General features: G+C 52.3%; 1 protein-coding gene across 1 annotated transcript in view; it reads left to right on the top strand.

Moving 5' to 3' along the window:
- Positions 1-2691: 2691 nt before the first annotated feature.
- KCNB1 (potassium voltage-gated channel subfamily B member 1) overlaps positions 2692-13606 on the top strand; it is a 99394-nt gene continuing 88479 nt past the window's right edge. Inside the window, exon 1 of the mRNA XM_035025379.1 lies at positions 2692-3423. Coding sequence (XP_034881270.1) covers positions 2857-3423 — 567 coding nt within the window. The 5' untranslated portion in view covers positions 2692-2856. The remainder of the gene's footprint in view (positions 3424-13606) is intronic.

The following is a 13606-nucleotide window of genomic DNA, read 5'->3' as shown; positions in this document are numbered from 1 at the left end:
TGTTATACTATTCATTATATTATACTATATAGTATATATAATATTATATATTATACTATATAGTATAATATGTGCAACACTATGGAAATGAATCTCTTCATTTTATAAATGAAGAAAAGGGCCAGAGAGGGAAAGGGGCCCTGTGGCTTAGTCACAGCTTTCTCTTCCAAAGCAGGGGGCTTACTGTGTATCCCTCTTCCTATTTATTTGTCATGCAGTAAATATGTATTTGGAAGAATAAATGAGTAAACATGAGGTCTAACTATGGCATCCTTAGGTAAGCCTTGCTCACTTCTTCAGGTAATTCCTTTGGTTCTATATTCATTTCTGGAGATTATTTGATGGATTCTGTCTCCTCCACTGGAGCTCCAGGGAAGGATGGTTCCTTTGCCCAGCCTGGCACAGGGCCAGGCACCCAGTAAGCTCTCAATAACCAGCTGCCCAAGGTAACATGAATGAATGAATAATGAATCGCCAGGCTCTATAAACCAGCTGACCCCTCACTCTCTCTTGCCCTCACCCTACTTTATTTTTCATCTTTGCTGTTGCCACCAGCTGCCACATTGCATATTTGTCTGTTGATCTACTTCATTGTCTACCTTCCTCCACTAGAATCCAGAATTCCATCCTAGAATTAGGTTTTAGAATCTAGCATGGAAGCTCATGAAAGCAAGGGCTATTTAAAATTGCAATCTGCCCCCACCCCACCCCTGCCTCTATCCCTCTCCTCTACTTTCTTATCCCCCCCAGCGCTTATCACCGTCTGACATATTTTTTTTACTTTCTTGTTTTTTGTCTGTCTCCAGCCAGCTCTCCAAGGGTCGAACGTTTGTGTTTGATTCACAGCTGTTTCTCAGCCGCTTATCCTAGTGCCTCACACAGAGTAGGCGCTCACCCCCACGTTCTTCACCTGACAAAAGAAGGCAGGATTGCGAGGCAGCCAGGAAAGGGAGCCCAGGTGGGAAGGGCCGGGCCGCCAGGTGCATCTTCGCGCAAAGCCCTAGCCCGCCCCCAGCCTCACCTGGAGGCTGGGCCGGGCAGGCAGGAGTTAAGCGGCGCGCACGCTTCCGACCCGCAGGTGGCGCCGTCCCGCCTCGGTGCCCGACTCCGGGCGCTCCGAAGTGCGGGACAGAATCGCAGCCAGCGCAGAGCCTAAGCTCAGCCCCGACTTGTTGATCTCGCTCAAGCAGCAGCAGCAGCCGCCGCCGCCGCCGCCGCCGGAGCCGGAGCCGGAGCCGGAGCCGGAGGAGGTGGAGCAGGAGGCGCCGCCCGATCGCGGACCTGCCACCCGCGCCCCCCCGCTCGCCCGCGCCCCCAGCCGCGGAGAGGGAGCCCCGGCTCCTCGGCGCCTGCAGCCTAGCGCGTCGCCTGCCCGGCCGGCGTAGGCCGGGCCCGGCCCGGCCCCGGGTTCGCCGCTGCCCGCGGGCGGGGGCGCCCGGGCGGCCGGGGCGATGCGCGTTCCCTGGCCCCGGGAAGCGGCCGCCCTGGGGGTGAGTGTTGAGGCGCGCGGCCAGCGGCGGGGACACAGGGGGACAGAGGAAGGGGGCTCGCCTGCCGCGGTTCGGCCTGTTGGTCTACCCGGGCTCCGCGGCTTCAGGCCGGGGGGGTGTTATGGGGGGGTTCTTCGGGCAAGGGTTGGGGCCTGGGGACGCGCGAGGGGAGAGGGCGTCAGGATCACATGCTGGGGGGCTCAGGGCAGCCCCCGAAATCACCAGCGCGCGGCGGGAGGAGGGCACGTTTTGAAAAGGCCAGAAAATTCAGCTCCTTTCCCCGCCTCCCACCTTCCCCACCCCTTCCCTTCCAAGCCCCGGGAAAGGCGCAGAACCCGGAGTTATAAAAAGCCATCGCAGGAGAGGAGCGAGGTCGGGGAGGGGGGGGGGCGGGGAAGGAGAGAAGGAAGGATGGAGCAGGTGGATCCGCAGGACTCTGCGCGCCCCTCCTGCGGTGGGGTAGGGGTCACAGGGGGAGGGGTAGGACTCCGCACAGATCTTGGCTTTGCGTCTTTCAGGGCTCACTTAGTTACCGGAGCGACCTCAAGAGATGCTCCCGTGCTTTAGGGAGAGGGGTCGCTCCGGAACAGCGAGGCTGTCTTTGACCACCCCGTCAGTTATGACCTCCGACAGGTGGGCAGCTGAAATCCCCCCAGAATTGTCCCCAAGTCTTTTAAGGTTTAGAAAAAGCCAACCCACTGCCACCCCCTAGAGCTCAAATTCTAATTATTTCGGAGCAGGGGGAAGGAAAAGATGAGAAATCTGAAAAAAAAAAAAAAGTTTTTCATGCAGCGCCCCTTTTGCCCATTGTGGGGCTGGTTCGGGACTCGACGGGGAGACCCAGAAAGAAGCGAGTTTCAGCACTCGAAGGGGAGGACAGCGCCCCGGGCGGCTGGGTCTGGCCTGGGCGGCAGAAACCCGGGGTGGGGCCTCCCGGATCCCCGAAGCGCCTCTTGGGGGCCCTCTTCCCGCCCCGAAGAGTCGCTCCTCCCTCCACCCATGGGATGGGGCGGACTTCAGCACTGGCGGGAGGGACAGCGCCAAGCCGTTCAGCCACCCCCGCCCCCCGCCCCCCGCCCCCCAGTCCTGAGCCGCTTAAGCACCAGGAAGGTCAAGGCCGGTTGGGGCCCCGGTGGGGAGGTGGGAGGGGCCGCTCCCAGCTCCCTGTTTGCTGACCCGCGTCCGCTTCCTGCCTTTCAGCGGTCGGGATGGAGGTGAGAAGCCGGCCGTGACGCGCGCCCGCGCGGTCCCCTGCACCCCCAGCAGCCCACAGCGCTCCCTGCCCCCCTCCCCCGCAGCGGCCGGCCTTGCCGTCCAGTGACAGCGGCCTGGGGGGGCAGGGGGGGCGGGGGCGGCCGGACCAGCGATGCCGGCGGGCATGACGAAGCATGGCTCCCGCTCCACCAGCTCGCTGCCGCCCGAGCCCATGGAGATCGTACGTAGCAAGGCGTGCTCGAGGCGCGTCCGCCTCAACGTCGGGGGTCTGGCACACGAGGTTCTCTGGCGCACCCTGGACCGCCTGCCCCGCACGCGGCTGGGCAAGCTACGCGACTGCAACACGCACGACTCGCTGCTCGAGGTGTGCGACGACTACAGCCTCGACGACAACGAGTACTTCTTCGACCGCCATCCAGGCGCCTTCACCTCCATCCTCAACTTCTACCGCACTGGGCGGCTGCACATGATGGAGGAGATGTGCGCGCTGAGCTTCAGCCAAGAGCTTGACTACTGGGGCATCGACGAAATCTACCTGGAGTCCTGCTGCCAAGCCCGTTACCACCAGAAGAAGGAGCAGATGAACGAGGAGCTCAAGCGGGAGGCTGAGACCCTGCGGGAGCGAGAGGGGGAGGAGTTCGATAACACGTGCTGCGCAGAGAAGAGGAAAAAGCTCTGGGACCTCCTGGAGAAGCCCAATTCTTCCGTGGCTGCCAAGGTGAGTCTGGGATCTGCGGGCAGTTGCACTGGGGGCTCTGCCTGGGTCCCCGGCTGGAGGACCACCGCTGGGGGAGTCTCTGGCTTCTTTCCCAAAGAAGACCAGGAAGGGGGAGGGGCTGTGGCCCAGACCTCAGACGTGAGCACCAACACCTTTCGACTGTTACTGTTTGCATTGGTTACCTCATCCCTTGATCATTCAATACTTTATACCTCGACTCTCTTGGAGAAGAGGATTTGCGGAGATGTAAACTCCCACAGCAAGAGGGTGGACACTGTAAATAAGAAGGCACAGAGGGACGATAAAGCCTTGCTGGGATGGAGTTGAGTTTGGTCTATATACATAATGCTCCCTCGTGGAGTCCTAGACCCAGGCGGAAGGGGGGAGGGGGTCACCTGCTATTCTAATACTTATCCCTGTATTTATAACCCCACTTTGCCCCAAGGAAGGAATGAAAGCAGCTTACAGATGTGCTTGGAGGACATTGAGATACTGTCAGGCAGTTTTAACATAAGTAAGAAAAATGAGGCACAGGGACTCTGAGGGGTAGGTGTGTGCATGCATGACGCACGCAGCTGCCTGTGGATGCTTGTGGGCAAGGGGTCACCCCTGGTTTGTTCTTTATTTATTTGGTGAGTTTATTCCAAGAATGATTTGGTGCAGCTTGTAAAGATGCTTTTTGGCTGTCGGAAGAGGATGTGAATTTTGAAATAAGATAAAAAAATGAGGCAATGTGAAAAATGAATCAGAAGGAGGCGGAAAGGCTTAGATCACACCAAGTGGACCAGTGTGCTGCTGGGTGAAGGCAGAGGGTATGCTGGCCTGAGACAGACTTGGGGTGGGGGGCCAGGCCAGGGAAGGGGGTCAGTGCTGCTGAGCTGCTTCTTTGTGTTGGGCTGGGTTCCAGGAATGCCTTGGAGAGATGGGGCCTGTCTTCAGGTGGCCAACGTGCTGGGTGTCGGGAGTAAATGACAACACAGTGTGTTCAGCGCTCTAGAAGAGGTTGTGTGAGGCCCAGGGGGAGCCAGAAATAAGAAGTGTTGATGTCGAAATCCAGGACTACCACGCTGGGAAAGACATGCAGAACACTCTCAAAGAGTGGGGCCAGTGGGGGGGGGGGCAGGTAGGTAAATGTGTTTGCGGCAAAAGGAAAAAGGCAGGAGGAAGCATCATGTATGTGCTCGGGCTGCCTTGTGCCCCGCCTGGCCTCTCCTTGTGGGATCCCCCTGGCTTAGTTGGCCCTTCACTGAAGGTCCACCTGCAAGGCTGGGTCTGAAGGGGACACTGTGGGGTCCTTTCCCCAGATCTGGTGGCTTGGGGAGAGGCCTCTGAGAGTAGATGTGGGGGGGGGGGTGGCTGGGAGGAAGGTGGAGGGAGGCCTGAACGTTTTCTCTCTTCCCTGGCAACCCCAAAGAGCATGCAGAGATTTCTAGGCCTGGTTTTCTCTTCTGTGGGCTGCCTCTGACCATAATCCTGCCCTAGGTTTCGTGTCCAGAAACCTTCCTTCTTAAGACAGTCACTCACCCTTAACCGGCTTAGGATCAGCAGACTTATTTTGCTATTTCCAGGCCTGACACGGGTTCTTCCTACACACACCCTGGTTAGGCCCAAACATGACTCTTCCCTGTCCCTGTCCTGTCCCTAAGACATGAGAATGAGGGGCCAAGGAGGGTCGAGTCACCCTCCCAGGGAAGAAGCCGGCAAAGGGCTGTGTTTGGGTTGGCGTCTGGCAGCAAGACAGTGGAGGGAGCTCAGGCTTGCAAAAGGCGCTGTTTGGGAATAAACAGCCTCATCTTGCCCTCGGGTTAATCCGCTCACAGGGACAAGCTTCATGACCTCTCCGTGATCCCAGGCTCAGGCTGTCAGTTCACATTCCTGGCAAATGGACGGTCTAGGACATTCTGCAGCCAGAGCTGAAATGGGGAGGCTCACAGGCAAGCATGATCATTGGTCCCTCAGTATAGAAATCCTGACCATTGATCAAACATTCACTGTGTATGAAATGTAACAACACAACTGGTCCTCATACCAGCTCTCTGTTATTATCCCGCCTTTCATAAATAGGGAGGTTCAGAGTGGTTGAGTAACTTGCCTAAGGTCACACAGCAGGCAAACAAGAGTAGCCAGAAATTCAAACCCAAGTGTGATTTTGAAGATGTTGTTCTTTCCATAGTGATTAAGTGCCACAGACTTCTCCCCAGTCTCCCTGCTTCCACTTTTGCCCCCTGCAAATCCATTGCCCACACAGCAGCCAGAGGGAGCTTTTCAAATTAGAGACTGGATCACATTATTCATCTGCTTAAAATCCTCCAGAGGTTTCCCACCACACTCAGAATAAAATCCAAACCTTCCACCATGGCATATCAGACCCTACCGAATCGGTCCCCATGTCCTCTCTCTGAGTTCATCTATTCAACTCTCCTCTGCTTCACTGGGCTCCAGTCCACTGGCTTCCTTGCTGTTCCCTACCCAGGGCAGGCTAAAGCCTGCCCCAGGACTTTTACACTTGCTATTCCTGCCACCTGGAATGCTCTGCCCCCCCGTGTCCCATTCCAGCTGCTTCTCCTCATTCCTCATTTGAGCAAGTCCCTGCTCAAATAACCCCTCCGAGAGACTTTCCCGACCCCTGTCTAAAACGTTCTCCTTCCCCTTACTCTCTGCAACCACACTCAGTGTCTTTCCTGCCTAGGCTTTGAGCACCACCTGAAATTTTATTTGCTTCCTTTTCTTTCTCACCCTCCAGAGTGCGAGCTCCATGAGTTACAGTCACAGCTCTGTTCCCAGCACCCGTCAAGGTGGCTGGCCCAGAGGAGCTCCAAATAACTACATGTGGACTGAATGAATGAATCAAGCAGTCAGTCAGTGTGTCTCGGGTTTTGGGGCTCTGTCTCTTGTTCCTCACTGCCTGCCTGCAGCCCAGCTTCCTGGCCTCCTTCAGTCATGTGTACTTTGCCCACCCCACCCCATCCATCCCCCAGGTTAGATGCCTTGCTTATCAGAGCAGCAAAGCCTATGGAAATTTCTCAGAGGCCACAGAATGAGATGGTCAAAGGGAAGATCATTTCTCCGTGGTCGTGAGATGCAGGAACAAGCATATCTCCTATGTTTAGAGCAAGGACAGACCAGGGTCCCAGGCCCAGTCCCACCACCTCCCCAGTTTCTGGCCTCAGGCGGGTTCTTCACCTCTGCAAGCCTTCGCCTTCCACCTATAAGATGGAGATGCAAGGCCCTTCTTGCAGGGTCATCATGAAATCATGTTTGTGAAGATTTAGCGCGGTGCCTAGCACATGGGAGTAGGTGGGGCTCGTTGCTATAAATAGGAGCAGAGTCCTTTCTCTATGACTGGGTGGGCTGAGTTGCAACAAACTCTTTCCTTCTGATAGCAGTACTGGGAGACCGAGCTGACGCTGTTAATAATTGATGGGATGTTCTGGCAACACGGAGACAAACCAAAGTACAGGCTCTAGCCTTCACCGTCAGGGGAGTGAAAATCAAAGTCCATTAGGCAAAAGGCAGTGTGATGATTCTTGCTTGGAAGCTGGGGTCAGCCCCGTCCAAGCAACAGGATTGTGGTCCTGGGCCACCACTGGGTTCCTGCTTTCTTGGAAAAATCTCCAGGCTTTTCTTAGCAGGAGAGAGAGGGAAATAATTCGCCAGGCCAGGAGGGTCTGCCTTCCCTGGAATAGTCTCAGGGCATGTATCTCAGTCTGATTGGCTACTGTTGATTGTGCCAGGCGCTAGTTAGTGGTACTTTATATCCCCTATCTCATTGAAATCCCTTCAACAATCCTATCAGGTAATCTGCCAATTTGGACTGCAAGTAACAGAATAGAAAACTAAAAGTGGCCTCGACAAGGAGGAAGATGCATCATCTCACGTAACAGAAAATTCCAAGGTAGCTGGTTTTGGGCTAATGGCTCCATGATACCATCAGGATTCTAGAATCGTTCCATCTTTCTGCTCCTCCAGCTCCTGCAGGTGGCTTGGCCCTCAGGCTTGATTCAGCCTCACGTCACAAGACGGCTAATGTAGACCCATGAGGTCCAACCAGTGAAGAGGGACATTTCATCCCGTGTGCCACCTTTTTCCCTGAGAGGCAAACCTTTCCCAGGAGTCCCCTCAGACTTCTTTTCAAATCCCATTGGCCAGAATCAGGTCACATGCTCATGCTCTCACAGCAGGGAAGCCGGGGAAGGCAAGTGTCCAGCATTTTCAGATGCAGGAAGGAATGGCTTCGATGAGTGGTATTAAGACTCTTTCACGAAGAGAAAATTGAGGCTCTGAGAGGTGAAACCACTTGCTGGAACTCCCACAATTAAATGCTCAATAAATATTTGTGGCAGGAATGAAAATGGCAGAGCTAGGGCCTGAACCCAGGCTGGTCTGGTTCCCAGCCTGTGTTTCTTAATCCTGGAATCTTGGGCAGATCATTCAAGCTGTCTGCACTTTAGTGAGCTCATTGGCCAAATGGCAGTTAGAGCAATGCCCACCTCTTGGGGCGGTTTTGATGACTCAGTGAGATTTCAGATGTGAATATAATTTGCAAGTGGAAAGTACTTTATAAATGTGAATAATCATAATAATTACATATTATTATATTCAAAAGTGGGAGTGGTCTTTATTTAAAGATAGTGGTCAGTATTTTGCCCACCACAGATCTGATTAAGAATCATCTCTGGGTGGGGGTAGGGAGCCTGCCTGGCTCAGTCGGTAGAGTGTGCGACTCTTGATCTCGGGGTCGTGAGTTCAAGCCCCATGTTGGGTATCGAGATGACTTAAAAAATAAAATCTTAAAAAAAAAAAGAATCATCTCCAGGGTCTAGAAGATGTGGTTCAGTTCTCAGGTCCATGGCTTACCAGGAATATGACCTTGGGGGAGTTCCTTCCCTTCTCTGAGTCTTAGTGTCCTCATCTAGAAAAGGGGAATTAAAATGGAGCCCACCTGAGAGGGCCACAAGGAGATAATCTGCATAAAGTGCCTGGCACATGGTCAGCATTTGATAAATGACAACAGCGATTATTAGCATCATCAGGGGATTCCTCTCTGCTAGCTACACCCCTGGATGGCAACATCTCCTGTCCCAGTGTTGTGGATTGCCCGATCACTGCCCGCCCCTTTGGGATTTCATGCCTCTAATGTGATGATCCTTCTGCTTCCTTAACCTGAGCCAGGGGGATTCGTGTATTGTCATCAAGAAAAAATGAGGGCGGGGGGTGTGTGTGTGGGGGAGAACCGAAAAAATGAGGGAAACCAATTTGGAATCTATAGGGCCTTTTCAGCGCTATGAGTCATCTGTGGCCGAGGCTCTTGCCAGCCCCAGGTCGGTCATCCTAGATGTTTGTGTTTATTCCTTGGAGACAATATTGCAGAGATCTGGAATCCTGGCTATGGGGTCACACCGTCCTGGGTTGGAATCCCAGCCCTGCCATTTCCTAGCTCTGTACTTTGGGCAAATCGCTTCACCTCCCCTAGCTTCCATTTCCGAATCTGTAGATGAGGATGAAAATAAACACCCCCACCCCCCACCCCCCGCCTCACACGGCTGCCCAAGGGATTAAGTATGATGGTGGATGTAAGGTGCTGAAGCCGGGCATCAGAAATCCAGGATCCCCATTAGATATAAGGAAACACAGAGGATGCTCCAGCAACTTGCCTGGGTCACACTGCAATTCGGTACAGGTCAGGGACCATTTCCAGGCCTTTCTGACTTCATTGGTACCCTCATCGAGGCTCAAAGATCGTTCCATTCCATTAGGATGCTTGACCAGGATCATACCTTGGCAGCTGGTCTCTCGGGGGTTTTGAAAGACTGCAAAATGTGAAAATGTGAAAATGCTTAGGGAGGAAAAGTGTTGGCCAAATGAGCAGTTTGGCCAAAGCTTCATTAACTGAAAGAGAACAAGCTAGCAGTAAACACCAACTCCATACCCAGCACTTTGTGTACGTCCTTGACTTGATAGTAGCATGGATGGGAGCCCTGATTTTAGAGCTGGATGGCCCAAGTTCAAAGTCCGGTTCCTTTACTCACTAACCATGTGATTTGGGATAGACTGCTGTACCTCTCCGTGCCCCGGTTCCTTCATGCATCAATTGAGGGCAGTAACAAAGCCTGTCTCATGGAATTGCTACCAAATTAAATGAGTTAATGTATGCAAAGGGTCTGGCACATAGAAAGCCTTCAGTAACTTTTAGGGGTTTTGTTTTTGGTTTTGTTTTTAATCGTCATCTCATTTAATCCTCCTGATGATCCTGCCAGATAAATAAACTCCTTTTCAAAAAAAAGTCATCGTCTTCTAAAATGAGACATGCTTATTATAAGGTGAGGTTGTATAACTCACTCACCATCGCAGGGGCAGTTGGGGCAGAACGGGGACTCAGCCCCGAGAGAGGAGAGGCCATGTCCCACCCAGATCCTTTTAGCTCTTACCATTTCTGTGCCACCAGCCCAACTCCCAGCTGCCCAACACCTGCAGTCCTTTGCCTTAGAGGCTTCCTCTGGCCAGTGAGTCCAGGAACGACAGGGACCTAATGCCCCACCCAGAGCAGCCCTCCACTGCTGACTGATGGGGGAAGCTGTATAAACACCCCGGCTCCCTCACCCCTGGATTGGGGGGGGGTAACTCAGAGGTGCCCCAGAGTTCCTGGTGCCCACAGTATTTCCTTGCTTGATTATAAACGCTGTTTGGCTTCTTTCCCTTCCCTATCTCACGGCCCCTCTCCCCTACCAGTGTTTTCTGGGATGACTTCCCACATAAGCTACTTGTACTTGGATCCTTGTCTTGGGGTCTGGTTCTGGTGGAAGGAACCACAGATCTGTGGGAAATGTCACGTCTTCAGTGTCCTGATTGTCTTGTGGGCTACAAAAGCATCTTACAACAAAACCCATACCAGAGATCCTCCTAAAAGAAGAGAATCCAGGGCTGGTGGGCTCAGTCAGCCTCACCTCTGTCTCCTGGATAAAATAAGAACTGACAGTGGCAGTAGCTACCATCCAGTGCTTATGGAGTGGTGCAGACGCAAGGACCTTTACGGATCTGATGCCCAGGCCACCCTGTGAGGGCGGGACAATTATCTCTACTCGTAGCCATGGAAACGGAGGCCCAGAGAGGTGAAGTGGCTGGCCCACAGTCACACAGGGAATGGGAGGGCTCCCTGACTTTGAGCCCATGGTCTGGCCTCTGGGCTGTGTGAAGAGCCTTCAGGAAGTGAGAAGAAAGCTCCAGGAGCCATCTCCACCTTGCCCTTCTCACCCTGGGGAACATGCTTTGAGGGGAGAGATGGGTTCGGCGTCTCCCACCTGACTTGGGAGTGTTCCTGGCGCCTGATCCATCAGGACCCTGCCCTCAAAGGCTACTGGATGGGACTACTAGAGACACAGGATTAGCATTAGGCATTATTTTAATAGGTAGTTTAAAAGATAAGGCCCAACCTCCTCCCCGAGGGAGAGAGAGATTCTTGGTTTCGGTGCCTCTGGTAAAGCTGAGCATGACCAGCCAAAATTCACATGTTAATGTCCAGTGCACAGTTCTCCTTAAAATGTTTCTCCGGTGACATAAATAACAAATAAGACGTAATGTCACCACAGAAGACATATTCCTAAGGGCCTGGGTTCAAATCCCACCTCCATCACTTCCTGGTGGTGCAAGCGCATGGGGCACCTCACCTCCGTTAAGACTGGGAAGTAGCCATGATAAATAGGGCATACCTCACAGAGCAGGGCTATTCAACTCCGGCTGCACCTTCACATCCCTTGAGCTTTGAAAAACACTCATGCCTGAGCCCCACAATTGGAACACAACCCCCAGATGAGTTCTTGTTTTATTTCTGGCAAAATACATAAAACATAAAATTCACCATCTTAACTGTTTTTAAGTGTATCATTGAATGTTAAGCATATGCACATTGTTGTGCAACCGGTCTCCAGAAATTGTTCATCTTGCAAAACTGAAACTCTGTATCTGTTAAGCAATAGCATTCCTTTCCTCACCCCTCAGCCCCTGGCAACCATGATTCCGCTTTCTGTCTCTAAGAATTTGACTGCTCTAGGTGCCTCATATAAATGGAATCATATAGTATTTGTCTTTTTGTGACTGGTTTATTTCACTTAGCGTAATGTCCTCAAGGTTCATCCATGTAATAGCCTATGGCAGGATTTCCTTCCTTTTTAAGGCTGAATAATACTCTGTTGTACGTGTTTACCACACTCTGTTCAGCCATTCATCCATCCATGGATGTTGGGCTTGCTTCCATATTTTGACCGCTGTGAATAGCGTTGCTATGAACCTGGGTGTACAGATATCTCCTCCAGACCTTCTTCGCATTCTTTTGGGTATATATCTGGTAGTGGAATTGCTGGATCACATGGTAATTCTTTTTTTGCTTTTCTGAGGAACTGCCATACTATTTTCCCCAGCAGCTGCACCATTTTGCATTCCCACCAACAGGGCACAAAGTTCCAATTTCTCCACATCCTCATCAACACTTGGTATTTTCTGTTCTTTGGATAAGAGCCATTCTTCTGGGTGTGACGTGGTATCTCATTGTGGTCTTGATTTGCATTTCACTAATGACAAGTGATGTCGAGCATCTTTTCATGTGCTTGCTGGCCATTTGTACATATTCGTTAGAGAAATGTCTATTCAAGTAATTTCCCTGTTTTCTAATCAAGTTGTTTGTCTTTTTGTTGTTGAGTTGTAGAGTTCTTTATATATTCTGGATATTAACCCCTTACCAGATCTATGATCTGCACATATTTTTCCCCATTCTGTAGGTTGCCTTATCACTTGGGTGATTGTGTCTTTGATGCACCTAAGTTTTAAATTTTGATGAAGACCTATTTGTCTCTTTTTTCTTTGATTGCCTGTGTTTTGGTGTCATATTCAAGAAGTCATTGCCTAATCCAATGTCATGAAGCTCTCCTCCTATCTTTTCTTCTAAGAGTTTTATACTTTTAGGTCTTCCATTAAGGTCTTTGAAACATTTTGTGCTAATTTTTGTGTGTGGTGTGAGGTAAGGGACCAACTTTATCATTTCGCATGTGGGCACCCAGTTTTCCCAGCACCATTTGCTGCTCTGGATGACTTTGACTCTTGGGGAGAGCCCTGGGGTAGGGAGGGTCAGAGGTCCTAACAGGCATAGAGCTCTGTGCACAGTGCTGGGGACATAGGGAGGTGTTGTCTGGGTAATTGTTGACAGAGATAAGGGACAGTCCCTGAAACACCCAGCATGGCTCCACCATTCCTCTTCCACTCATGAAAGTTTTGTGGAATGCAAGTGAAAGACAGTGAAACACAAGCATGGGTGACACCTGTCTGGAATGTGGCCACTTCTCACCGCCCCACTGCTGCATCCCTGACTCAGGCCCCCATCCTCTCCCATCTGAACCACTGCAGGAGCCTCTTCCTGTCTGTGCTTCCATCTTCACACTACCCCCACAGTCTGTCCCCCACACGCAACCAGAGGGACTTTTATGAGTCAGATCTGCTCACTCCCCTGCTCAGAATCCTCCCTGATGGAGAAGACAGTGTGTGCTAAGGCCCTGGGGCAGGAGCATGTCTGGATCAGTCAAGGAACAGCCAGGTGACCAGTGTGGCCGGAGCAGAGTGAGCCAGCAGGGGAGTTGGGGAGATAAGATCAGAGGGCTGAACTTGTCTGTCGCTGTTGGACCGTGGCCTTTCTACTGAGCCTCCACACAGGCCTCCCTGCATCGAGCCTTCCTCTGCAGAGAACCAGAGCCATCTTTCTCAAGTATAATCTGCTCACATCATCCCCTTCCAGAAACCCTTCTAAGGTTCTCACTCTCCCAGGATAAAGTCCAAACTCCTTAGTTGACCTTCAAGGCTCCAGCCAACCTCTCCACCTTCACTTCCTTCCATACCTTCTCCCTGACCCCTCTACTCATTCCACACCCACCTCTGGCATTCCTGGACTACACCGTCCTTCCCTAGTCCTGCTCTACACCTTTGCCCAGACTGATTGTTCTGCCTTGCACCTCCTTCTTCCTCTTGTCTGCCTGCAGTCTCTCTTTCCTCCCTTCACCACCCACATCCTCTTCAGGCAGCCCTGACTGCTCCCTCCTCTGTGCTCCAATAAGCCTGATGTTCATACCTTCCTCACACAAAACACTGTGAAGAGGGGCTTATGGGATGTTCTGTGGATGCCAGGCCTGGCCCACAGAGAGAC

This window comes from Mirounga leonina, unplaced genomic scaffold, assembly GCF_011800145.1.
Source record: "Mirounga leonina isolate KUSES-001 unplaced genomic scaffold, KU_Mleo_1.0 Mir_195, whole genome shotgun sequence".
Classification (NCBI taxonomy): Eukaryota; Metazoa; Chordata; class Mammalia; order Carnivora; family Phocidae; genus Mirounga; species Mirounga leonina.
This window is presented reverse-complemented; position numbering and strand designations above follow the sequence as displayed.